The 27,572-nt window shown below is 43.2% G+C and overlaps 1 protein-coding gene across 7 annotated transcripts in view; it reads left to right on the top strand.

Annotated features, from left to right (window-relative positions):
- The window catches only part of MEF2A (myocyte enhancer factor 2A), a 271,262-nt gene extending 243,955 nt beyond the window's left edge, over positions 1-27,307 (top strand). For 4 of the 7 annotated variants that reach the window (XM_073618380.1, XM_073618383.1, XM_073618384.1 and 1 more), the window contains 5 exons: positions 7,050-7,234; positions 11,663-11,686; positions 17,669-17,795; positions 21,067-21,193; positions 25,200-27,307. In XM_073618380.1, the coding sequence (XP_073474481.1) occupies positions 7,050-7,234; positions 11,663-11,686; positions 17,669-17,795; positions 21,067-21,193; positions 25,200-25,575 (839 nt within the window). In that variant the 3' untranslated portion in view covers positions 25,576-27,307. The remainder of the gene's footprint in view (positions 1-7,049; positions 7,235-11,662; positions 11,687-17,668; positions 17,796-21,066; positions 21,194-25,199) is intronic. The other 3 variants (XM_073618382.1, XM_073618385.1, XM_073618386.1) reach the window with 1 other exon arrangement.
- Positions 27,308-27,572: the final 265 nt, after the last annotated feature.

The raw sequence follows: 27,572 nt of genomic DNA, 5'->3' as shown, positions 1-27,572 counted from the left end.
CTCCTCCTGCCTGAACTTTCAGCATTGGAGAAACTGTGCAGTTTATCATGTGACCATGGTATACAGATCATCCAAAAAGGTATATAGTGGCAGTATTTTAATGTAAAAAGCAGATTTATAAACTGTAGGAGGGCGGATTAAACGGGTTTTAACCCTCGTGTTTTTTCACCTTTTAATGCTTCCTATGCATTAAGGTGAAAAAACACCTGTCAGTGACCGGCCCCCCCTTTTTACTTGCCTGAGCCCTGGAACTTCACCTGGCGGGGACGTGCTGTGCCTCTGCCCAGGGTTCTCGGCTCTTGATTCGATAGATTGATAGCAGCGCAGCCATTGGCTCCCGCTGCTGTCAATCAAATTCAATGATGCATGTGCCGGAACGGGTGGGGCCGAGTCATACATTTGGCGGCTATGGACTCCAAATGCTGGACTCGGGAGCACACCCGCAAGGTAACCCCCCTGGGAGAGCGCTTCTCCTGGGGGGGTTATCTGATGTGGGGAGGAGCTGTGAGAGCCGCCGAGGGACCCCAGAAAACGTTGTTTAGGGCCACTCTGTGCAAAACGAGCTGCACAATGGAGGCAAGTATGACATGTTTAGAAAAATGTTTTATAGTGGTTCTTTGCGATACTATAAGCAAACTTGATAAAAATAAAAATACTAAAGTGGAAATGCAGCAAAACCTAATAGTGTTCACAACTACATCAATAAAAATCAATGAAAATCAGTGATTTTGCGCATAATGACATGTTTGTTTCTTTGTTTTTTTAAATAAAGCTTTACTATCACTTTAACTATTTTCATATTACTGGGTTTTGTAACACTTTAATGTTTGGTTTGTTTTTAAATCATGAAAGTTTTGTTTTTTTTTTCAAAAAAATTGCGTTTGAAAAACCGCTGCACAAATAACGTGTGACCAAAAAAAATTGCGACACCCACCACTTTATTCTATAGGGTCTCTGCTAAAAAAAATATATAATGTTTGGGGGCAATGTCTTTTTGTTTGCATCCGTAGCGGATGAGCCCCATCTTACTCGGGCTGCCACTGGAGTAACACTATTGAGAGGGAGAGCGTCCCCAGTCAGCTCCTGCGGGTGATTCCTCCCCCCTCCCTCTGCTTGCTGACACTGCATAATGCGAGCGCTCACACAACCACGGCCGCCCAATCTGCTCCTTCCCCTGCATCCCCTGCTCCTCCCCTTGCATCCTCATTGGCAGGGAGAAGAGCGAGTTGCAGGAAGGACTCCCCCAGGACTCTCAGTTACTGAAAAAACAGACTGATTTCTGCTGTCCTTAGGACAGGAGAACCAGCCGGTAAATTCCAAGAGATGCCAGACCAGCGCTGTCAATAGCAGGGGCAGGACAGCAAGAGGAGGCTGGGGAACCCCACAGTGGCAGAACACCAGGGCCAGAAGGCAAGACAACCTTTGCAACCCTGATAGTTCTCCCATTGCTTTGGATCCTTATATTTTCTTGGTATGCTGGTGACATATATCTCTTGTTTTCTGCCACCCTGGGGGGCCCCCAATACAGTAGGAAGGGAGCTCACTGCAGAACATGTGAAAGGGCCCGTTGTGGGATTGTAGTAAAGGGACCCAGGAGATATATATATATATTTGCATTTTATAGTTGCCCCCCCCTATTTTTGTCCCTGTCCCCCCATGTGCCCCCCCTAAATATGAAAGCTGGAGACGCCACTGTTTGGGGGTTCTAGGTAATTTTCTATCAAACAAAGAAGTAGATTTTTACATGTAGGAGCGAAGTGTCAGAAATGGCCCCAGGTGCGAAGTGGTTAATATCACAAATGACAGAAATTCGAGTTCCCCCGTACAATCAGAGTTCTCTCGAATTATTAGGCGCCGGTCCTTTTGCCTCCAAAATGCCTTTCCGTTCGCTCTTGCACAGATCTGCTTTTCCCAATGTTTTCTAAGAGCTGGATTTTCCTTTCTACACATCAGTGGCACTTTCTGGATTATTACAGTCACACATTGCAGGACACAACCACACTCCTATCGGACCGCGCAGATTGCTTGACGTGGATTCCATCATTTCCTCACGTTCTTGGTCGTGTCTCCTCACAGCTGCCTTTTTTTTTTGAAGCCCGGCAGAGCTGGCAGATGTAGATTAAACAGGGGTTGTTGTGCTTGTGATGGGTTAGAATGCAGTTCTGGATTTTGTTTAGACTGCTTTTGTTTTCACTTTTTAAGTAACTCTTTATTAGTCTTCTAACATGAATTTATTGGCCAGATTGTTGGCACACTCAAGGGGATTGGGGCACGATCCTGCTGGCACATGCCAAGCCCGCTCCTTGAGCGATGGGAGCGTAGCCCCATTCAGCAGCACCGTTCTCGGAGCCAGTGCTATTAACACAAGACTGGCAGTTCTTGCCGGATAATTGCCTTCTGTTGTGACAGCAAAATAGGACGGAATCAGACGTTATTAACAGCAAAAGTGACTGACGGGAACTCTTGAGAGCCTGCTCCCTCGTTTGGAGCTTGATTAATTTTGGAGCTTGGCTGAAAATGCTGAGAGCTGTTCTGTGACAGCGCTGTCATGAACGTGGAAAATTTCTTGGACCTCGCTTGTTTCGAAAAAAAAAAAAAATAAAATTCGAGAAATGCCCACACAGCCAACAGGAAATGACTGGTCTGGGTGTGGATGAAAGGATTCATCTCTTGAGGACCAGCCCTGCACACCACGGCCAGCACAGGATGTGTTGATTGTGGTGCACTTAGGCTGCGGTTTTCCAGCAACTGTCCTTTTTTTAGATTAGTTATTACCTTCGACTCAGGACTTCGCAATCCCTCAGATTTAAGAGGGAATAAAATGTTCTATTTTGTGCTCCTTCTGCTTGGTTGGCACCCTGTGTAAATGTTAGTTTTTAGCACCACCTCAGAAAAAAAAAGCAAAGCTTTCTCTCTCTTAAAGTGATATTACACTGAAAAAAGGAAACAAAAAAAGGACTAGAGGGCAACATTTGACAGGTAAGTTTGTCATAATGTGCTAATACATGTGCATACTAGCGCATTATGGCGTAAACCTGCAGGGGCCCATAAAAAAAATAAATTAAAAAAAAACTTTAGCACAGTTTAATTCTGGTAGGTTTACCCTTTCACAAAAAAAAAATTAAAGGGTCAACTAACACCCTACACCAGGGATATTAAATCTCACAGAAGTCCGTAAAAATTTTCTTCCAGCAGAGGTCCGAATCGCATGTTTGTGCGATGACTCTGATCTTTCTTATCACAGCCCCCCCCCCATATCTTCTTAGGTTAGGTTCACATATCTGTGGGTGGGGATTGTGTGAAATGCGTTCCTGACCCCCATTACTGTCCTCAATCCCCCAATTTCTATCCTGAGTCCCACCCCCTCTCCTTAACTGTCCTGAGTCCCACCCCCTCTCCTTAACTGTCCTGAGTCCCACCCCCTCTCCTTAACTGTCCTGAGTCCCACCCCCTCTCCTTAACTGTCCTGAGTCCCACCCCCTCTCCTTAACTGTCCTGAGTCCCACCCCCTCTCCTTAACTGTCCTGAGTCCCACCCCCTCTCCTTAACTGTCCTGAGTCCCACCCCCTCTCCTTAACTGTCCTGAGTCCCACCCCCTCTCCTTAACTGTCCTGAGTCCCACCCCCTCTCCTTAACTGTCCTGAGTCCCACCCCCTCTCCTTAACTGTCCTGAGTCCCACCCCCTCTCCTTAACTGTCCTGAGTCCCACCCCCTCTCCTTAACTGTCCTGAGTCCCACCCCCTCTCCTTAACTGTCCTGAGTCCCACCCCCTCTCCTTAACTGTCCTGAGTCCCACCCCCTCTCCTTAACTGTCCTGAGTCCCACCCCCTCTCCTTAACTGTCCTGAGTCCCACCCCCTCTCCTTAACTGTCCTGAGTCCCACCCCCTCTCCTTAACTGTCCTGAGTCCCACCCCCTCTCCTTAACTGTCCTGAGTCCCACCCCCTCTCCTTAACTGTCCTGAGTCCCACCCCCTCTCCTTAACTGTCCTGAGTCCCACCCCCCCTCCTTAACTGTCCTGAGTCCCACCCCCCCCTCCTTAACTGTCCTGAGTCCCACCCCCCCCCTCCTTAACTGTCCTGAGTCCCACCCACCCCCCTCCTTAACTGTCCTGAGTCCCACCCACCCCCCTCCTTAACTGTCCTGAGTCCCACCCCCCCTCCTTCCTAACTGTCCTGAGACCCACCCCCCCCTCCTTAACTGTCCTGAGTCCCTCCATTACAGTTTTCAGTGATCCCATTAATGTCCTCAACCCCCCTTCACATCGCCACCCCCTTCCTGTCCTACCTTACAAAGACAGGGAGGAGGTACAGCAGGTCTGGCCAGAGGGCGAGAGCTGCAAGCTGGCGATTGGTTGTTAGGATGCAGCGTGGTCCTAGCAGCCAGTCACCTGCTTGTAAACTCGAACAGCCCTAGACCATTGCATCAGCTGCGTGGAAAGAGAATCACCTACAGAAGTGCAGCAGAGACCAGGAAGGGGGGTGTGGTGGGTGTTTCACCTTTTCATTTTTTGTGAAAAGGTGAACTTACACTTTAAGCATTGCTACTAAAGCTGACATGAAGAAAAGCGAGCAGAGAACTTTCTCCTACTTTACATATAGTTTATCCATGTTACATTTTTAAAGTGATATTATAGTCTTTTTTCTTTTTTAACCTAAAATGAAAAAGGAGGTTTATACTTACCCACTCTGTGCAAGGATATTGCACAGAGCGGCCCCTTACCTCCTATTCTGGGGTCCCCCCACTGGTGCTGTCCCCCCACTGGTGCTGTCCTCTCCTCCTCCCTTGAGCATGCCCCCATAGCAAGCGGCACACATATGAGTGCATTCCCGAGCCAGGCAGTGTGCATCCATAGAAACACAGCGTGGCACAGCCACACCCCCTGCTTATTTTTAACTTGATTTGATTGACAGTAGCAGGAGCCAATGGTGTGGTATGCAACCTGTTACACCATAAGTACGGGGGTAATGGGTAACATTGTCCAAAAAGGTGGAGTTATGCCGCGTACACACATTCGGACTTTACGGCAGACTTTGCCCGGCGGACTTTTCGACGGACTTTCTGAATGAACGGACTTGCCTACACACAATCCACCAAAGTCCGTCGAATTTGTACATGATGACGTACGACCGGACTAAAACAAGGAAGTTCATAGCCAGTAGCCAATAGCTGTCCTAGCGTGGCTTGTTGTCCGTCGAACTAGCATACAGACGAGCGGACTTTTTGACCGGACTCGATTTCAACGGATTGATTTAAAACATGTTTTAAATCTAAGTCCGTCCAACTTTTGAGAAAACAAAGTCCGCTGGAGCCCACACACGATCGAATTGTCTGACGAAATCCCATCCGCCGGGCAAAGTCCGCTCGTGTGTACGCGGCATTAGCCTTTTAAAAAGGAAATTTTTCACCCTGATCTTTTCCAGTGTAAGTTGCAGAGAAGTGGGTAAGCGAGTATTTTTTTTTTTTTTTTAACTTTTTCGGTTTGCAGTATTTTAAATGAGGCGCTGCTGGTCTGCATCTGACAGGATTTGTAATCAGATTAGTCAGACATGCGGTGTAGTGGCATGGATCCAGCTCTTCTAACCCTGTGATCTACCCAGTTACTTTGTGTGCTTCATTGTTGCTACTTTGACAATCCTGACGGTTGGCTGATTTAGCTAAATTGCCCTTCCAGATTAAGATCTGATGCACGTCTGACTGGCAGACTGAACATAATAATTTACTCGTAACAATTCACATTGGTTTGGTTTTCGGCACCATTAGAAATAAAACACTTTTGAGAGAGAAATGTTCTGCAAAACTTCTTGGACTTTTTTTTTATCTGGGAAGAATTCTGTTTTGCATTTTATTCAAAAACATATTAAGATACACTATATTATCCAAAGTATCGGGACACCTGCCTTTTACACACATGAACTTTAATGACATCCCAGTCATAGTCCGTAGGGTTCACTATTGAGTTGGCCCACCATTTGCAGCTATAACAGCTTCAACTCTTCTGGGAAGACCGTCCACAAGGTTTAGGAGTGTGTCTATGGGAATGTTTGACCATTCTTCTAGAAGCGCATTTGTGAGGTCAGGCACTGATGTTGGACGAAAAAGCCTGGCTTACAGTCTCCACTCGAATTCATCCCAAAGGTGTCCCATTGGGTTGAGGTCAGGACTCTATGCAGGCCAGTCAGGTCCCTCCACCCCAAATTTGCTCATCCATGTCTTTATGCACCTTGCTTTGTGGACTGGTGCGCAGTCATGCTGGAATAGGAAGGGGCCATCCCCAAACTGTTCCCACAAATTTGGGAGCATGAAATTGTCCAAAATGTCTTGGTGTTCTGACGCCTTAAGAGTTCCCTTCACTGGAACTAAGGGGCCAAGCCCAACCCCTGAAGAACAACCCCCCCACACCATAATCCCCCCTCCACCAAATGATTTGGACCACTGCACAAAGCACATGGATGAGCAAGTTTGGGGTGGAGGAACTTGACTGGCCTGCACAGAGTCCTTACCTCAACCCGATAGAACACCTTTGGGATGAATTAGAGCTGAGACTGCGAGCCAGACCTTCTTTCCAACATCAGTGCCTGACCTCACAAATGCTCTTCTGGAAGAATGGTCAAACATTCCCTCATAGACACACTCCTAAACCTTGTGGACGGCCTTCCCAGAAGAGTTGAAGCTGTTATAGCTGCAAAGGGCGGGCCAACTCAATATTGAACCCTACGGACTAAGACTGGGATGTCATTAAAGGTCATGTAGGTGTAAAGACAGGCGTCCCAATACTTTTGGGCATGTGCTGTATGTGCTGTATGTGCTGTATGTGCTGTATGTGCTGTATGTGCTGTATGTGCTGTATGTGCTGTATGTGCTGTATGTGCTGTATGTACGGTATGTATGAATGTGAGTTAGGAACTTGGATTGTAAGCTCCTTGAGAGCAGGGACTGATGTGCATGTACAATATATATGCGGAAAGCACTGCGCTATATAAGCGCCTGTAATATATAAGATATTTTAATTTTGGATATAAAATGTTTTGGGTTTTTTTTCTTGTCCAGGTAATGGGTTTGTAAACCCGAGGGCTTCTCCCAGCCTGCTTGGCCCAGCTGGTGGAAATACACTGGGAAAAGTGATGCCCACCAAATCCCCTCCTCCTCCGGGGGGCAATCTTGGAATGAACAGCCGAAAGCCAGACTTGCGTGTAGTCATACCTCCCTCCAGTAAAGGAATGATGCCTCCTTTGGTGAGTTGAAAACATTTTTTATATTTGTATGTTTAGGCTGGCCAGTACAATAAATATACAACCTTTGTATCCCTATAACAAGAGGCCGGCATTGAGGTGCAGCCACCTAGTGTACTGATACTTTACTATTACCAGCAGGTACACCTGTCATAAGAATGGTGTTTTAAAGTGATATGTAAAGTCAAATTTTTTTTTTTAAATAACGAATGGAATTACACAGAGCAGCCCCTATCCTCCTCTTCTGGGGTCCTCACCTGGCTCCTCTTTTCTCAGTGTGCCACCATAGGAAGCTGCTTCCTATGGTGGCACATCTGTGGGCTTGATACCGATTATTTTAGTAAATATAAAGTGCTAAATACATTTCCCATCAGCAGTTAGGGGCTTGTGATTTCTATCTGTGTCCAGCCAAGCACTGGTTAAAGCTTGTAGGAGGAGTTTTCTGACTGTCCTATGAGATTGCAAGACCCCTGACCCTCTGTCTGGACAGTGGTGATTGGCCCTGTGCTGATCAAAAAAAAAAACCTCTCTAGCAATACGCACCAAACTGAGCATGTGCAGCCTGACTCCATAGACTCTGTGTTTTCAGGAAATTATTAGGGGACAGTGGAAGGAGGGGAGGATCAGAGAAGACAGGATTAAACAGCCTCTTTACACATGCACTCTCCCAAGAAAAAAAAAAAAAACACTCTAGCAATACACATCAAACTGAGCATGTGCAGCCTGACTCCAGTAACTTGTGTGATCAGGAAAACTATCAGGGGACAGTGGAAGAAGGGGAGGATCAGGGAAGACAGGATCAATACAGCCTTTTTACATAATGCAGAGGATTAACCCCTTAGGTTCCACAGTCAGTATAACAAGCATGCTTTACTGCATATACAGACTGATTTTACTGTTGTGGGTTTGGTAACACTTTAAGGTAAGAAAAAAAAACATGTTTGGGCTTTAGAACCAATTTAATTTAGTTTAATGTCCCTTTTAATAGTTTAAGCCAAGCTGACCCAAACAATCTACTTAAAGGGAATTAAACATGGAGTTGGGCTTTAAATAAACCCCCTTCTCAATAGCCAATTGCTGAAAGGAATAAGTCTCCCTTTTAGTGAGGAGTTTTATGGAAACCTGCGTGTGTGAGAAGGTACAGTATCTCACAAAAGTAAGTACACCCCTCACATTTTTGTAAATATTTTATTCTATCTTTTCATGTGACAACACTGAAGAAATGAAACTTTACTACAATGTAAAGTAGTGAGTGTACAGCTTGTATAACAGTGTAAATTTGCTGTCCCCTCAAAATAACTCAACACACAGCCATTAATGTCTAAACCGCTGGCAACAAAAGTGAGTACACCCCTAAGTGAAAATGTCCAAATTGGGCCCAATTAGCCATTTTTCCCTTCCCGGTGCCATGTGACTCGTTTAGTGTTACAAGGCCTCAGGTGTGATTGGGGAGCAGGTGTGTTAAATTTGGTGTTATCGCTCTCACTCTCTCATACTGGTCACTGGAAGTTCAACATGGCACCTCATGGCAAAGAACTCTGAGGATCTGAAAAAAAGAATTGTTGCTCTACATAAAGATGGCCTAGGCTATAAGAAGATTGCCAAGACCCTGAAACTGAGCTGCAGCACAGTGGCCAAGACCATACAGCGGTTTAACAGGACAGGTTTCACTCAGAACAGGCCTCGCCATGGTCAACCAAAGAAGTTGAGTGCACGTGCTCAGCCTCATATCCAGAGGTTGTCTTTGGGAAATAGACGTATGAGTGCTACCAGCATTGCTGCAGAGGTTGAAGGGGGGGGGGGGGTCAGCCTGTCAGTGCTCAGACCATACGCCGCATACTGCATCAAATTGGTCTGCATGGCTGTTGTCCCAGAAGGAAGCCTCTTCTAAAGATGATGCACAAGAAAGCCTGCAAACAGTTTGCTGAAGACAAGCAGACTAAGGACATGGATTACTGCAGTGGTTCTCAACCTGGGGGTCGGGACCCCCTTGGGGGTCAAATGATGATTTGCCAGGGGTCACCAAATCCTTGGCTGTTTCTGAAGCCTGCACCACTCCCCCAGCCTTTTTGTGGCCGCCCAGCAGGGCTGTCCCTGGAGCCTGCAGCCGCCCGCCGTCTGGAGGAGACCCTATCTTCTGATTTCCGCATAGGTGTCACTGCTACAAGACACCACAAAGTTGGAGACACAGTGAGTAACACTACCTGTGATTATAGTTACCATTAAAAGTCCCCTCTACAGTTCTCAGATCAGCAGATGAGCTTGATCAAGAGCACCTAAGTTGGCTGATCAGAACTCCCCGCCAACATTGTCACTCATCCCATTCCCCCCACCCCCCCTCCAAGGAGTAAGAGAAGGAATAGAAATAGAGAATACATGGAAAGGAGAGGAAAAGAGGGGGAGGAACAAAGAAAAAGGGAGAGAAAGAATAAGAGAAAGAACAATAAAGACGGCTAGAAAGAGGGATGGGGGGGGGGGGGGGGGGGACAAGAAATTAGGATAAAGAGATGTAAAAGGGAAAGAAAGGAGAACAAAGAGAAAGAGTGGTATATCCTAAAATGTACCATAAGGGGTTTTAATACTGTACGAGTAGAAGGGACTCAGGGAACACTAAATGTCCATGGGTTAGGGGCGCAAATTACTTGTCTTGCCTTGGGTGCTTTTACGGTTGGGGGTCTCCACAGCTTGGGAAATTTTATCAAGGGGTCACGGCACTAGGGTAGTTGAGAACCACTGGATTACTGGAACCATGTCCTGTGGTCTGATGAGACCAAGATAAACTTATTTTGTTCAGATGGTGTCAAGATTGTGTGGCGGCAACCAGGTGAGGAGTACAAAGACAAGTGTGTCTGGTCTACAGTCAAGCATGGTGGTGGGAGTGTTATGGTCTGGGGCTGCATGAGTGCTGCCGGCACTGGGGAGCTACAGATCATTGAGGGAACCATGAATGCCAACATGTACTGTGACATACTGAAGCAGAGCATGATCCGCTCCCTTCAGAGACTGGGCCGCAGGGCAGTATTCCAACATGATAACGACCCCAAACACACCTCCAAGATGACCACTGCCTTTCTAAAGAAGTTGAGGGTAAAGGTGGTGGACTGGCCAAGCATGTCTCCAGACCTAAATATTGAGCATCTGTGGGGCATCCTCAAACGGAAGGTGGAGGAGCGCAAGGTCTTTAACATCCACCAGCTCCGTGATGTCGTCATGGAGGAGTGGAAGAGGACTCCAGCGGTAATCTGTGAAGCTCTGGTGAACTCCATGCCCAAGAGGGTTAAGGCAGTGCTGGAAAATAATGGTGGCCACACAAAATATTGACACTTTGGGCCTAATTTGGACATTTTCACTTAGGGGTGTACTCACTTTTGTTGCCAGTGGTTTAGACATTAATGGCTGTGTGTTGAGTTATTTTGAGGGGACAGCAAATTTACACGGTCATACAAGCTGTACACTCACTACTTTACATTGTAGCAAAGTGTCATTTCTTCAGTGTTGTCACATTAAAAGATAGAATAAAATATTTACAAAAATGTGAGGGGTGTACTCACTTTTGTGAGATACTCTATATGTGTAATTTTCTTGGTCTTTTAGACCAGGGCTCGCCAAATTTTTTAAACAAAGGGCCAGTTTACTGTTTTTTTTAGATCTTGGGGGGGGGGGGGGGTCTGTCAGTATGATTGCAAAATGCCCTGATGTCAGTGGGAATAAACAATGCCTCATCACTAGTATTATTGGGAGGAATAGTGCCCCATCATTGGTATCAGTGGGAGGAATGGTGCCCCATCATTGGTATCAGTGGGAGGAATAGGGCCCCATCATTGGTGTCAGTGGGAGGAATAGTGTCCCATCATTGGTGTCAGTGGGAGGAATAGTGTCCCATCATTGGTGTCAGTGGGAGGAATAGTGCCCCATCATTGGTGTCAGTGGGAGGAATAGTGTCCCATCATTGGTGTCAGTGGGAGGAATAGTGTCCCATCATTGGTGTCAGTGGGAGGAATAGTGTCCCATCATTGGTGTCAGTGGGAGGAATAGTGTCCCATCATTGGTGTCAGTGGGAGGAATAGTGTCCCATCATTCATATGAGTGGGAGGAATAGTGCTCCATCATTGGTATTGGTATAGGAATAGTGCCACATCATTGGTATCAGTGGGAGGAAAGGGTCCCATCATTGGTATCATGTGAATGGGCTGCCCTATGTGATATGCAGAATTACGTGAAAATCGTGATGTCAAAATTGCATAGTATGAACGCTCGATCCCGCTACGCGAAGATCTGATCGGGGGCCTCACTATATGCTGCCATTTTAGCGGAAACTGTATACTGTTCAATGTGATTCTCTGTAATCAGCAGTGCTATGGGTTGATGGTGGCGGTTGTATCATTGTACACTGTAACCCTCATATCTGTACTTTTCCTCACTCCCGTACAGACAGAGGAAGATGAATTAGACTTGGTGAGTGACGTGTGTGCTTCATAGACACATTTACATAACCAAATGAGATGTTCCCTTTAAAATCTTTGCAAGCTTTGAAAAGATCTCTTGACATTGATACTAATTACAAGAGATGGATACATTGTTTCTAGGGAGGATCTGCTTATTGTTTTTGCCTTTTTAGGGGGAACATCCGATAAAAACATGCACATTGTGTTTTTTTGTGTATCCCCCCCACCCTGCACTACCCTATCACCATCCTTTCAGATAAGCAACTCTCCTAGTACAGGAGCTCTTCACTGTTTTGTCTTTCAATGAGGTTACATCATCCTTGGTGAGGTCATTTCTTGTCAGAGCTGTGAATGATCTCATCTTCCTCAGGAGGGCTCAGACAGCAGTCTGCTATGTACACAGAGCAAGCCGGAGTCCTCGGAGCTCTCTCTTCGCACTTCTTTAGTTATATTTATTAGTAATGTGTGAATGATTTCTGCTGCCCATCCCTAGTGTAGCTCCACCTCTCCCGTACTGTCATCTTGCGAGCCTTTGTATAGACCCCAGACCTTCCAATCTGACTTGGAGTAATGCACCGTACACACGGTCGGACTTTCCGACGGAATATGTGCGATCGGAGCTTGTTGTCGGAAATTCCGACCGTGTGTAGGCTCCATCGGACTTTTTCCATCGGAATTTCCGACACACAAAGTTTGAGAGCAGGCTATAAAATTTTCCGACAACAAAATCCGTTCGCGTAAATTACGACCGTGTGTGGACAATTCTACGCACAAAGTGCCACGCATGCTCAGAATAAATTAAGAGATGAAAGCTATTGGCTACTGCCCCGTTTATAGTCCTGACGTACATGTTTTATATCACCGCGTTTAGAACGATCAGATTTTCCGACAACTTTGTGTGACCGTGTGTACGCAAAACAAGTTTGAGCCAACATCCGTCTGAAAAAATCCATGGATTTTGTTGTCGGAATGTCTGACCGTGTGTACAGGGCATTAGAGGTGTTTTTTTTTACAGGACCCAGACCCTCCAATTGGATTGCACTTGGGGAGAAGACATTTTATGCTAACCCCATGCCTTCCAATCTGATGGCACGTGGGGGAAAGGACTTTGTGAAGACCCCAGTCTGGTGGATTTTTGTGAGAAGAGGTTTTGTACAGACCCCAGACCTTCTAGTCTGATGGCACTTGGGGAGGGGGGGGGGGATTTTGTAATAACCTCAGGCCTTCCAATCTGACAAACCCTCCAATCTGATGGCACCTGGGGGAAGATATTTTGTGAAGAACCCAGACCTTCTAGTCTGATGGCGGTTGGGGGAAGAGATTTTGTACAGACCCTCCAATCTGATCATACTTGGGGGAAGAGCTTTTATGAAGACCCCAGACCCTCCAATCTGATGGCACCTGGGGGAAGAGATTTTGTGCAGACCCCAGACCTCCCAATCTGATGATACTTGGAGAAAGAGCGTTTATGAAGACCCCAGACCCTCCAATCTGATGGCAGAGATTTTGTGCAGACCCCAGACCTCCCAATCTGATGATACTTGGGGAAAGAGCATTTATGAAGACCCCAGACCTCCCAATCTGAATATACTTTGGGGAAGAGCATTTATGAAGACCCCTCCAGTCCTATGGCACTTGAGGGAAGAGATGTGTATTTGTAAAGTGCGAGGAGAGGAGGATGGTTAACCTTGATTTTAGAGGATCAGAGAAACTACAAAAAACAATCAATTCCTCCCAATCATATGAATGATTGTATTATAATCTTAAAAAAAAATCTACTATGATACTGTTATCACAAATTACTCAATGCATTAACTAGATTTCCCTTTCTCAGAATAAGCTTTTGGCAAAATTTCATGGCCTTGCAATATTATTATCTTGGTATTTTTCCTAACATGAGCAAGCAACAAGCTTTGTGCCTTTGGCCAAATATAGTCAGCGTTGCCATTTCAATTACCGCTCACAGATCACAACCTCACAATGTGCTGGGCTGCATGCGGCATGCTCTTCTATATAGTATTTGTGTGATGCACACTGTGTTTTTATGTTTTTCATGCATATGTCAAGCCTGGCCCCCTAGCAGAAAGTTCATATGGGAATGTTTGCATGTGTGTATGTATGCTTTCCTCGTTCAGCTCTCTCACATATGCAGGCTGCCTTTTATTTATTTATTTTGTTGGGTTTAAATGCTTGTTATCTTTCATACTGAAATCATCAATGTGCCGTCTTTGCCTGGTAACATCAGTACAAGACTACCCTCTGTTGGTTCTGTGTAGAATTGCATACAGAGATTCGAGGTTCAGCCTTTTATATTTATTATTATTATTATTATTATTATTATCAAATATAAAATATCATTATTTTTTTATATTGTTTATTTATTACAGGTACTTATAGTTTTGTCAATTTATGCAGCACTTTACATATTTATTACATATTCACATCAGTCCCTGCCCTCAAGGAGCTTACAATCTAAGGTCCCTAACTTACATTCATACATACACATACTGGGGCCAATTTAGAGAGGAGCCAATTAACTTACCAGCATGTCTTTGGAATGTGGGAGGAAACTGGAATATGCAGAGGAAACCCACACAGGCACAGGGAGAACATGCAAACTCCAGGCAGGTAGTGCTGTGGTTGGGGTGCGAACCGACAACCCTAGTGCTGCTAGGCCGAAATGCTTATAATAATAATAACAAAAATATCAAATAATATTATTGGTACTATATACAAATATAAAATATTATTTTTAAATATTATTGATAACAATATAAAAATATTATTTTTGCAAATATGAAATATTATTTTTAAATATTATTGATAATGATAATAATCATAAAATTGACGTTAATATTAATAATTTTATTAGTCAGAAAAATTACCCTTTCCCGTCCAGCCACGTACTGGAACGTGGCTGGACATTCGGTGGTTATAGCGGGATGATGCCTGCATCATCCCGGTACCGGTTTTTAAAGCCGGCTGTCGGCTCTCTTGTAATAGCAACCGAAGTGGCTCAGTTGGTTGCTATTACAAGCAGCGGGAGGGGACATCTTCCTCTGCCCCCTCCCTTGGCTCTCTCGGGCTCTCCGGTCCCATCGGGAGACCCGAGCTACCAGCCATGTGTCCGGCGGTTGGCCGAACAAAGCCGAGGAATGGCTTTTACATTCCTTGTGACAGCAATAAAAGTAATCAAAAATAATTAAAAAAAAAAATATCAATGAAATCATTTAAAAAAAAAAAATAACTGTGCCCCCGTTCCTCCAGTGCTTGCGCGCAAAGGTGTGCACCCTACACGTGACGTATCGCCGCAAATGTCAGATCATGGGCAGCAATTCTAGCACCAAACCTAAACCTCCTCTGAAAAATCTCAAGTGGTAACCTGTAAAGGCTTTTAAAGCTTCGCTTATGGATAGTAAAATTGACATTGTTTGTCGCTGTTGGACAGCCGTGCACAATTTTAAAGTGTGACATGCTTGGTATCTTTTTACTCGCACACAGCAGGGGTTCGCTCTGATATCTACCCCCAATTGTTTGGGACTTTAATGGCAGAAGTACAACAGCTTTAAAGAAAAAAAAATCTGTGTGTCAATAATAATAAAACCTTATGAATAAAAAAAATGTCTCTTGCCTTATATTTTTTCATATAATTACATTACACCACCAACTTAATACATTAGAGTTGCATAAAGAGTTTGAAATGCAGCATTTTTAGCATAAAACCCGAGGCTTTTCAGAGTCACTCGTCTCCTTCAGTAAGAAGTTACAGTGAGGGGAAAAAAGTATTTGATCCCCTGCTGATTTTTTACATTTGCCCACTGACAAAGAAATAATCAGCCTATAATTTTAATGGTCGGTTTATTTTAACAGTGAGAGAGAATAACAACAAAAATATCCAGAAAAACACATTTCAAAAAAGTTATAATTGATTTGCATTTTAATTAGTGAAATAAGTATTCAATCCCCTATCAATCAACAAGATTTCTGGCTCCCAGGTGTCTTCTATACAGGTAATGAGCTGAGATTAGAAGCATTCTTTTATAACTGTCAATATCCCTCGGTCTGGGGCTCCATGCAAGGTCTCACCTTGTGGCGTTTCAATGATCAGAATGGTGAAGAATCAGCTCAGAACTACACGGGAGAATCTTTTCAATGATCTCAAGGCAGCTGGGACCATAGTCACCAAGAGAACAATTGGTAACACACTACGCCATGAAGGACTGAAATCCTGCAGCGCCCGCAAGGTCCCCCTGCTCAAGAAAGCACATGTACAGGTCCATCTGACGTTTGCTAATGAACATCTGAATGATTCAGAGGAGAACTGGGTGAAAGTGTTGTGGTCAGATGAGACCAAAATCAAACTCTTTGGCATCAACTCAATTCGCCGTGTTTGGAGGAGGAGAAATGGTGCCTATGACCCCAAGAACACCACCCCCACTGTCAAACATGGAGGTGGAAACATTATGCTTCGGGGGTGTTTTTCTTCTAAGGGGGCAGGACAACTTCACCGCATCAAAGGGGATGATGGACGGGGGATGTACCGTCAAATCTTGGGTGAGAACCTCCTTCCCCCAGCCAGGGCATTGAAAATGGGTCGTAGATAGGTGATCCAGCATGACCATAACCCAAAACACATGGCCAAGGCAACAAAGGAGTGGTTCAAGAAGAAGCACATTAAGATCCTGGAGTGGCCTAGCCAGTCTTCAGACCTTAATCCCATAGAAAATGTAGAGGGAGCTGAAGGTTCGAGTTGCCAAACGTCAGCCTCGAAACCTTAATGACTTGGAGAGGATCTGCAAAGAGGAGTGGGACAAAATCCCTCCTGAGATGTGTTCAAACCTGGTGGCCAACTACAAGAAAAGTCTGACCTCTGTGATTGCCAACAAGGGTTTTGCCAGCAAGTACTAAGTCATGTTTTGCGAAGGCGTCAAATACTTATTTCACTCATTAAAATGCAAATCAATGTATAACTTTTTTGAAATGCGTTTTTCTGAATTTTTTTGTTCTCTCTCACTGTTAAAATAAACCTACCATTAAAATTATAGACTTATCATTTCTTTGTCGGTGGGCAAATATACAAAATCAGCAGGGGAGCAAATACTTTTTTCCCTCACTGTACTCTTTATGTAACTCTTATGTATTATGTTGGTGGTGTAATGTAATTATATGGAAAAACAACAACCGAAAGACATACATTTTTATTCATAAGGCTTTAATATTGACACACAGATTTATATATTTTTTATAAAAGGTGGTACTTCTACCATTGAGGCCCCCTTCACACTTGTGCGACTTGAGACTGCAAAGTCGCATGACAAGTCGTTCCCAATGATTTCCAATGATAACCATTGATATATGTGAAACTTCAAGTCGTGCCAACTTCAAAGTAGTCCCTGTACTACTTTGGTCCGACTTTCATGCGGGTTCAGGTCCATAGACCTCAAGCTCACACAGGCATTCCCTGATATCGAGGCAAAATCGCGGCCCTAAAATCGCACAACTTTTAAGTCACAGCAGTGTGAAAGAAGCCTAAATTCCAAAGGAATTAGGGGGCATTTTTCTAGTTTTATGGATTCTAATGGCTTTGTGGGCATTTTGTGTCTATATGAAATAATCCTATATTTTTATCGCCTGCTTATGAGTAGACATTTGTGGGTTTAAACTGAACCTGTGGACAGGCTATGGATATTCAAATAGTTACATATTCCTAAAAAAACACAAGCAAACTTTAAAACAAGTCCTAACTGACGTTTGTAGCAGCAGGCACTGTGGAGCAGTTCATCTTCATAGCACAAACACTACAGCTGTCAAGTTTCTCACTAAGTTTTTTGTTTTTTTTTTTTTTTTTTTTTTTTTAATCACATGATCAGTTTTAATTGTCCAGGACCATGATGGCTTTCTTTGAATCTTTTGGCTTGGAATTTTGGTGTCGTGACATTTCTGCAACATTTATATTTTTTGCTGATTACTCATTACTTGTTCTTGTTCACAGAATACACAGAGGATAAGCAGCTCCCAGTCCACACAGTCTCTTGCAACTCCAGTTGTCTCTGTAACTACACCTAGTCTGGCCACACAGGGTCTGGTCTACTCTGCCATGCCTACTGCCTACAATACTGGTAAGCATTTACCCAGTCCAGTTTACTCCACTTCCTTCCATTTTCAGATTTCTGTGTGTTTTTGTTTTTTTTTTACATGTTTTCAAAAAGAAAGCACTGAATAATTTTTATGTCTGTGGGCTATTTTTGTTTGAGTAAAAGGTTTATTCCTATCGAATCTTACTTGGCTTTCTTTAAACTCTATAGAGATTAAAGGGAGAACCAATTTGGTTGTCCCATTAATTTCTATAGAAGTCACAGCTCACAGAGGGAAAAACAAATGTAACCCCTCCATGGCAGCCATGTACTCCGTTAACTACATAATGCCCATTAACTGTCAGCAGATCCCACTCTGATTAAAGTGTATATGGGGGAGTATCTGCTGTGAAAACATATTTGCCCCTTTCCTGATAATTTTTATTTTTTTTGCATATGTCACACTTAAATTATTAAAATCATCAAACACATTTTAATATTACACAAAGATACCCCAAATAAATGCAAATACAGTTTTTAAATGATTTCATTTATTAAGTGAAAAAAAGCTGTCCAAAATTGCCTGGCCCTATGTGAAAAAGTAATTGCCCCCTTGCTAAATTAGCTAAATGCTAATGAATGAACTGTGATTAACCACATTTTTTGGAAAGCTGAGTTAAATTTCACTTGCCACACCCAGGCCTGATTACTGCCAGACCTGTTGAATCAAGAAATCACCTAAACAGAAGTCTGACAAAGTGAAGCACTCTAAAACAGTGGTCATCAACCCTGTCCTTAGGGCCCACTAACAGGCCAGGTTTTATGTATTACCTTAGGGAGATGCAGACTAGAATACTGCAATCACTGAGCAGCAAATGATATCACCTGTGATGTATTTCAGTTATCTTGCATACCTGGCCTGTTAGTGGGCCCTGAGGACAGGGTTGATGACCACTGCGCTAAAAGATCTAAAAAAGCAACACACCATGCCACGATCTAAAGAAATTCAAGAACGGATGAGAAACAAGGTAATTAACATGTATCAGTCTGGAAAGGGTTACAAAGCCATTTCCAAGGCTTTGGGACTCCAGCAAACCACACGGTGAGAGCCATTATCCACAAATGGAGAAAACCAGGAGTGGTCGGCCTACCAAAATTACTCTAAGAGCACAAAGACAATTCATCCAGGTGGTCATAAAAGAACCCAGAACATCTAAAGAACTTCAGGCCTCACTTGCTTCAGGTAAGGTCAGTGTTCATGATTTAACAATAAGAAAGAGACTGGGCAAAAATGGCATCCATGGGAGAGTTCCAAGGCCAAAGCCACTGCTGACTAAAAAAGAACAAAAGGCTTGTTTCACATTTGTCAAAAAACATCTTGATTATCCCCAAGACTTTTGGGCAAATATTCTGTAAACTGATGAAACAAAAATTGAACTTTTTGGAAGGTGTGCGTCCCGTTACATCTGGTGTATAACTAACACAGCATTTCATAAAAAGAACAGCGTACCAACAGTCACACATGGTGGTGGTAGTGTGATGGTCTGGGGCTGCTTTGCAGCTTCAGGACCTGGACGCCTTCCCATCTTTGATGGAACCATGAACTCTACTCTACCAGAAAATCCTGAAGGAGAATGTCTCGGCCATCAGTTCCTGACCTCAAGCACACTTGGGTTATGCAGCAGGACAATGATCCGAAACACACCAGCAAGTCCACCTCCTGAATGGCTCAGAACCTTTAAAATTAAATTAAGGTTTTGGAATGGCCTAGTCAAAGTCCAGGCTTTAATCCGACTGAGATGCTTTGGCATGACCTTAAATAGGCTGTTCATGCTGGAAAACCCTCCAATGTGGCTGAAATAAAACAATTCTGCAAAGAATAGTGGGCCCAAACTCCTCCACAGCAATGTGAAAGACTCATTGCCAGTTATTGAAAACTCTTGATTGCAGTTGTTGCCACCAAGGGTGGGTGGCACAACCAGTTATTAGGTTTAGGGGGCAATTACTTTTTCACATCACTGTATAAGTGGGCGTAAGTTTATTACTTTACATATGTAGTTGAAATTTCATATGTTGGTAATGTATATCTCTTCCTGTATAGTAACTCTTCTTCCTTTTAATTGAAGGTAAACAATGGATTCCAAGCGGAATCAAAATGCCACCGTTGAGTTCTTGATGAAGGAGGGGTGCAGGCTGTCCAACATCTACAGAAGGCTACAGATTGTTTACAAAGATGACACCATGGACAAGAGTCACCAATGACAAGATCTTGCTCTTCTCAATGGTGTAATCTACATAGACATTCTGTAGCTTTATGTGGATGTTGGCACCTCTCCATCAGTGACGGATTTTGCTTGGGATCAATTATTTACATGCAATGGGAAAAAAAAGGAGTTGCTATAGGGGAAAAGTTACTCCACCAACATGGTATACCCACTTTTGCATTACTTTCGGTACAGCCCTCATATTTGTGGTGTTCTAGGAGGCAAATTCCCCTGAGCCCAGTCCTCTCCTGGTTGCTCAGTAACATGCCAATAATTCTGCTTCTAAGGTCTGAATTTGGGTGAAGGCACTCCTCTGCCCAGCTGCTCCATTCATAGAAGCTGTTGCTACAGCTATGAATTAAACATGATCTATGAATTGAGGGGGCAGGTCTGTCAATCATCCGCCCCCCTCCATTCATAGATCATGTTTTGTTTATAGAAACTGTAGTTACAGCTTCTATGAGTGGAGCAGCTGGGTGGAAAGGACTGGCATAGGCAGGCACTCTTGATGAGAGTCCTGTCACAGCCCCTTAGTTCTGTTAATCCCCCCTACACCGGAAGATTATGGCAGAGGGGCTGGGGGAATCTGAAAAGAAAGATTTCCACAAAAGGAGGACACGGCAGCACAAGGCAAACATTTCATTGAAGGCAAGTAATGTCCCTTTTGCTGTTTTATTTATTTTTTGGGGGGTATATTTAAGCTTTAATTTGTCCACCCCTGGATAAATTATTAGACTGAATATATGGCTGATGTAGGATTATGAAAAGAAGGCAGGCTACTGTCCAGAGACAGTTTGATATATTTCATATCAAATATAGTATGGGCCATTTTATAGGAAACAAAGGTACCAACTTGAATTTATTAAAGTCCTCCTTAACATATTTTTCAGTAAAAAGAACTGGAGTTAACAAAAAATCCAAACACCTTTTTTAGATTCCTTTTTTTTTTTTAATCTTTTTATTTTTTTAATATCGGTGGTCCCGATATTGGTCCCAAAATAGTTGTACATTTCTTGAAATAACATAGTTTTGCTCTTTTTATTCTTGTCCAGATTATCCTCTAACCAGTGCGGACCTTTCTGTTCTACAAGGGTTTAACTCTCCAGGAATGCTGCAGATTGGACAGGTGTCAGCCTGGCAGCAGCATCACTTAGGACAAGCAGCCCTCAGCTCCCTTATGTGAGTACCATTTCAAATTTATGTTGCATACCTAGGCAAATGAGTTTTGTGCTCCTGTGGAAATTTAAATTTTAAAGCACAACTATACGTCTATCTAAATTTTCAGAAAGTAACTTTGGTGAGGGATCAGAGTGGCTAGGTGCACCTGAACTGCATCCCCACCTGCCACAGCTGACCAGACAACGGTTAGAAAGAAGACAGGTGCTTCATTATGGAAGCTTGTCTCGGCTCTCAGCACTTTTTAATTTAATTTAAGCCCTAATAAGCAAGTATTAGGGTGTGGTTTAGTAAAATACAATTCTTCATTTAGACAGAAATGAACAATTAAGCTGCCCTGGGCCCAGTACAACAGGGCCGGTTGTACTGCCTTATCAGTAGCCCTGGGGCTGACACATCAACCCTCCCTCTGCATTGCTTTTCCTGCCGCCTATTTTGGCAAAGTGCTCAGATCCAAAACCTGCTTCTTTTATGAAGGTTCTGTCTCGGCTGTTGTTGAGTTGGCTGCAGGTGGAGGAGAAGAGGTACAGTTTGGACTACATATCTAGGGTTAGGAAGCACCTAGCAGCAACATAGTACAAAGTATTAGTAGAAGGAGACAGAACAGCAAAACAAAAAAAAAAGATTTTATTTAAAGTGAACCTGTGTCCAGAATGCACATGTTTTTACATATTCTGAACAGCTACTGTAAAACAAGCCCCCATCCACCTATGTAGCTATTTGGCATTAGAGAGAAATTGGAACATTCTCAGCTATTTTCTGTGGAGTGCAGAATCTTGGTAATCTACCAACCCTCTAATGTAAACAACCAGCAGATGTTTCCAAGCGGTTAGAAATCCAGTCTTTGTTTGGATCTTTGAGAATAAATTACGTCACAGAACAAGCAGCTAGATAGGTCAGTGATGTTTTATTGTAAGGCTACTTTCACACTGGGTCGTTGGGGGCGTCGGCGGTACAGCGCTGCTATTTTTACCGGCGCTTTACCGTAGTTTTAGCGGCACTTTTTGGCCACTAGCGCGCCGCTTTTAACTCCTGCTAACGGGCAAAAAAGGGTTAAGAGCGTCGCTTCGGCGGCGCTGCCCATTGTTTCCAATGGGCAGGGGCGCTTTAGGAGCTCCTACAGCACCTCAAAGATGTTGCTTGGAGGACTTTTTTTTTTAGCGTCCTGCCAGCGCACCGCACCAGTGTGAAAGCACTCGGGCTTTTACACTGGAGAGACGGGAGCAGCTTTTTACAGGCGGTTTGCAGGCACTATTTTTAGCGCTATAGCGCCCGTAAAGTGCTTCAGTGTTAAAGCCAGCTAAAGTTCTTTTACTGCTTGTTATGAACATGTAAATAGTTTGTTGCCCATAGTCTTAAGCACAATGGTGCTCCTCCTTATGTCCTCTACATAGTATGAACTATGTGTTAGCACATGCCTGTGCCATTGCATGTCATAACATATGGGGGGTGTGGTCTCTGTGTCACGATGCAGTATCGTGGACAGAGTGGGGGTTTTAAAATGCTGGGCCACATTTGGACATAGCAATTGCAACCTTAAATTGATTGTAAAGTCTCATTTTTTTTCCTATAAATATAACAAACCTAATATACTTACCTGCTCTGTTGTAGTGGATTTGCACAGAGCAGCCTGGATCCTCCTCTTCTCGGGTCCCTCTTCTGTGATCCTGGCCCCTCCTTCCTGTTGAGTGCCCCCACAGAAAGCAGCTTGCTATGTGGGCACCCGAGCCAAGTCGCAGCTCCCTGTGTCCATTCAGACACAGAGCCCCACCCCCTCTCTCTCCTGATTGGCTAGCTGACTTTGACAGCAGTGGGAGCCAATGGCGCCGCTGCTGTGTCTCAGCCAATCAGGAGGAAGAATCTTGGATGGCTGACACACTCATGGACATTGCTGGAAAGAGTGGGACCTCAGGTAAGTCTTAGGGGAGGCTGCTGCACACAAGGATTTTTATCTTAATGCATAGAATGCATTAAGATACAAAAGCTTCTGACTTTACAAGTTTACTAGTTTCTAGTTTAGGAAGTAATGCATCCCCTTTTGCATAGGGATGTATGGCCATGTGTTATGGCCCCCTTAACATGATATTGTTTATAGGGACAGATCAAAGATCTAAAATTCTGATCAGGACCTCACAGCCTCTGACTTTTGTAAGATTGCCTTTGAGATGCAGGTATGTAGGATGGTGTCCAGTACAGGATCATCTGTTTATCATTGGAACTTTCCTCATACAAATTTGGGAGGCTAGATATGGGTTACATACAGCCCTGCCCAAGAGTTTTGAGGATGACACAAATATTATTTTCACAAAGTCTGCTGCCTCAGTTTTTATGATGGCAATTTGCATATACTCCAGAATGTTCTGAAAACTAAGATGAATTGTAATTAGTTGCAAAGTCCCTCTTTGCCATGAAAATGAACTTAATCCCCAAAAAAACGTTTCCACTACATTTCAGCCCTGCCACAAATGGACCAGCTGACGACATGTCAGTGATTCTCTCATTAACACAGGTATCAGTATTGACGAGGACAAGGCTGGAAATCACTCTGTAATGCTGATTAAGTTAGAATAACAGATTGGAAGCTTTAAAAGGAGGGTGGTGCTTGAAATCATTGTTCTTCCTCTGTTAACCATGGTTACCTGCAAGGAAATATGTGCAGTCATCATTGCTTTCCACAAAAAGGGATGCCCAGGCAAGGATATTGCTGCTACTAAGATTGCACCTAAATCACCCATTTATCGGATCATGAGGAACTTACATAGTTACATAGTAGGTGAGGTTGAAAAAAGACACAAGTCCATCAAGTCCAACCTAAGTCCATCAAGTCCAACCTAGCTAGTCCTAACTTCAAGGAGAGAGGTTCAATTGTTGTGAAGAAGGCTTCAAGGCACCCAAGAAAGTCCAGCAAGCGCCAGATCCATCTGCTATAGTTGATTCAGCTGCGGGATCGGGGCACCACCAGTGCAGAGCTTGCTCATGAATGGCTGCAGACAGTTGTGAGTGCATCTGCATGCACAGTGAGGAGAAGTCTTTGAGGATGGCCTGGTGTCAAGAAGGGCAGCAAAGTACCCCACTTCTTTCCAGGAAAAACATCAGGGACAGACTGATATTCTGCAAAAGGTGCAGTGATTGGACTGCTGAGGACTAGGGTAAAGTAATTTTCTCTGATAAATCCCCTTCCCGATTGTTTGGGTCATCCGGAAAAAAACCTTGTCCGGAGAAGAAAAGGTGAACGCTACCATCAGTCCTGTGTCATTCCAACACTAAAGCATTTTGGGACCATTCATGTGTGGGGTTGCTTCTCAGCCAAGGGAGTGGGCTCACTCACAATTTTGCCTAAGGACACAACCATGAATAAAGAATGGTACAAAAAAATCCTCCGAGAGCAACTTCTCCCAACCATCCAAGAACAGTTTGGTGATGAACAATGCCTTTTCCAGTATGATGGAGCACCCTATCATAAGGCAAAAGTGATAACCAGGTGGCTTGGAGAACAAAACATCGAAATGTTGGGTCCATGGCCAGGAAACTCCCCAGACCTTGATCACATTGAGAACTTGTGGTTAAACCTTTTAGGGGGCGGGTGAACAACAAAAACCCCACAAATTCTGACAATCTCCAAGCATTGATTATGCAAGAATGGGCTGCCATCATTCAGGATGTGGCCCAGAAGTTGTCTGACAGCATGTCAGGGCGGATTGCAGAGGTCTTGAAAAAGAAGGCTCAACCCTGCAAATAATGACTCTTTGCAGATACTTAGTGTATCTGTCAATAAAAGCCCTTGGCACTTTTGAAATTCTTATAATTTTACTTCAATATTCCAGTATACCAAAGCAGACTTTGTGAAAGTTAATATTTGTGTCATTTTGTGTCATTCTCAAAACTTTTGGCCAGGACTGTAGTACTTTCCATGTTTCTATTATAATTTTGCTTGATTTGCCTTGATAATTAAAAATGACGTGCATTCACCTTCCTTCATGTATGCAGTTTTTGTCTTTGTATTTCACAGGGCTGGCGGGCAGCTATCTCAGGGTTCAAACTTATCCATCAATACCAACCAAAACATCCACATCAAATCGGAGCCGATCTCTCCTCCACGCGACAGAGTGACCTCCACCGGGTTTCCTCAACAACAACAACAACAACAGCAGCAACAGCAGCAGCATCCACAGCACCATCAACCCCATCAATCCCAGGCTCGTCCAGAAATGGGGAGATCTCCCGTGGACAGCCTGAGTAGCTCCAGCAGCTCCTACGACGGGAGCGATCGAGAGGATGTTCGCAACGATTTCCATTCTCCTGTCAGCATGGGAAGAAATCCCAACACTGAAGACAGGGACAGCCCCTCCATGAAACGAATGAGGATGGATGCCTGGGTGACATAAAAGGTTTTTCTGTCCTCTTCTGTGGCTGAGCTCCATGCATATCAAAAACTGTTTTCTTTTTCCAGAGGATGCAGAACCCTTTATATATATATATTAATATATATATATATATATATAAAAAGAGAATCATGTCACACACACATACACGCACAAGCCTCATCTTTTGTGTGTCTCTGTGTGCTCAGTTGTGTTTTAACACAAATTCTATCAGGTACCTGCTGCAAATGACTGTATACAGACCTACAACATTACGTGGCAATGTGGCACTTACATGGAGTTTGACCCTTTTTCCTGGAGAGAACACAGTAAAATCTGAACCTTGTACTGTACCACATTGAGACTGCAATAGTAAAGGGATGATTTTTTTTTTTTTTTTATATATATAGACAGAGATTGGGGATTAGTGAAAATGCATATCTTTGTAGTACGGTTGTAAGGCTCTTTAACCACCGTGACTGACTCGACATCCCCCTCTGCCAAGAGGTTTATACAGTACAAAGCTATCTGTCCTTAGCCCCTTGTGTAGGCAGGCCATTTAAAGACGTGGCTTTGTAGCAGGAATAAAAACCCGAAAGCAGGAAACAAAAGAAAGCAATAGTGTATATGTAAATGTTTTATCCTACACAACCATGCCTAAATAATCCCCCCCCCCCCCCCCTCACAGTAGGAATATATGAAGGGCTTAAGCCACACAGTCTATTTTTGCACGCTCAACACAAACCGCAATCGCAAAAGAGAGAATAGAGGTTTCTTGTCAAGTGTGTGACTTAAAAAAAAAAAAAAAAGTATATAAATATATATATAAATAAAAATGGGATTTCGGGGGGGGAGGGGAGCATGAGATTTTTTTTTTCTTTTTAAAGATCTATACGTCTAGCCGCGTTTTAAAGAAAAAAAAAAAAGTAATATATTAAGTTATAATTGGAATATGTTTAAGAACATTTCTTTTTACATTCATACCTTGAGAAAAAAAAACAAATAGAGAACTGATTTTAGCTTGTGTATATTTTATATTATTAAAAAAAAAAAGACCCTTATGGATTAATGACTATATATAAAAAGTTCTATACTTTTGAACACGTTCTGCAATGAATTATTTATATAAACCAAAGCTGTATGTTGAGCTTTTTTTTTTTTTTTCTTTTTTTTTGTAGACTATAGACTTATTCTGTAATTCCTTGATTTTTATATATTTTTTTTTTGGCTTTGAAAGTAAAAAGAAAAATTAAAAAATATTAATGCAACATCTGCAGAAAGAAAAAAATAAATAATAATAAGCCATGATATAACTGTATGTATAAATTAAACTTTGAGCCAAACTCTTGTTCTTTTGTATAGAACATCCTAAATATTTCACGACAGGGTGTAAGTACCGATGTATTGTATGTTCACCAAACCGATTTTATATATCTAGAGATATATAGATCTCTATATATCTAGAGATCTATATATCTAGAGATATATAGAGATCTATATATCTCTAGATATATCTATATATATATATAGATCTCTATATATATATATATATATATAGATATAAATTACGGATTACTGCCAACTTGAAGTGATGACGGCAATATCCAAGTAGAAAAGTATAAGAGTATTTAATGTGTAATGTACAGTTTTGTCAAATATGCTGTATTCCCTCTTGGGTGTTATTTGCTAGTACTGTTACTACACAACTCGCTTTTTTTTCTGAGAGTTGTATAAAATTTGTTTTGTGGTATTCGAAGTGGTGTGTTTTTAATCTGACTTAATACTTAATATTCCATGCGCGGTATTGTGGCAAAATAGGCAAAAATATGGTTGACTGGAGGAAACCAGAGCTCAGGTTGAAGAACTGCCATGTTTCTTTTACAAGATGGCACATTTGAGCAGCTTAGACCAGAACCTCTAGGGAACTGCACCTCTTGTGTAACCCATACAATAGGACTTTGATATAAATCACTATTACCAGTTGAGGGATGTTGAATCTCGAGCCAAAAACCGTTTTTTCT

The sequence above is a fragment of the Aquarana catesbeiana genome, linkage group LG03 (genome assembly GCF_042186555.1).
Source record: "Aquarana catesbeiana isolate 2022-GZ linkage group LG03, ASM4218655v1, whole genome shotgun sequence".
Classification (NCBI taxonomy): domain Eukaryota; kingdom Metazoa; phylum Chordata; class Amphibia; order Anura; family Ranidae; genus Aquarana; species Aquarana catesbeiana.
The sequence above is the reverse complement of the archived record's forward strand: the minus strand, read 5'-3'. Positions and strand labels throughout refer to the sequence as shown.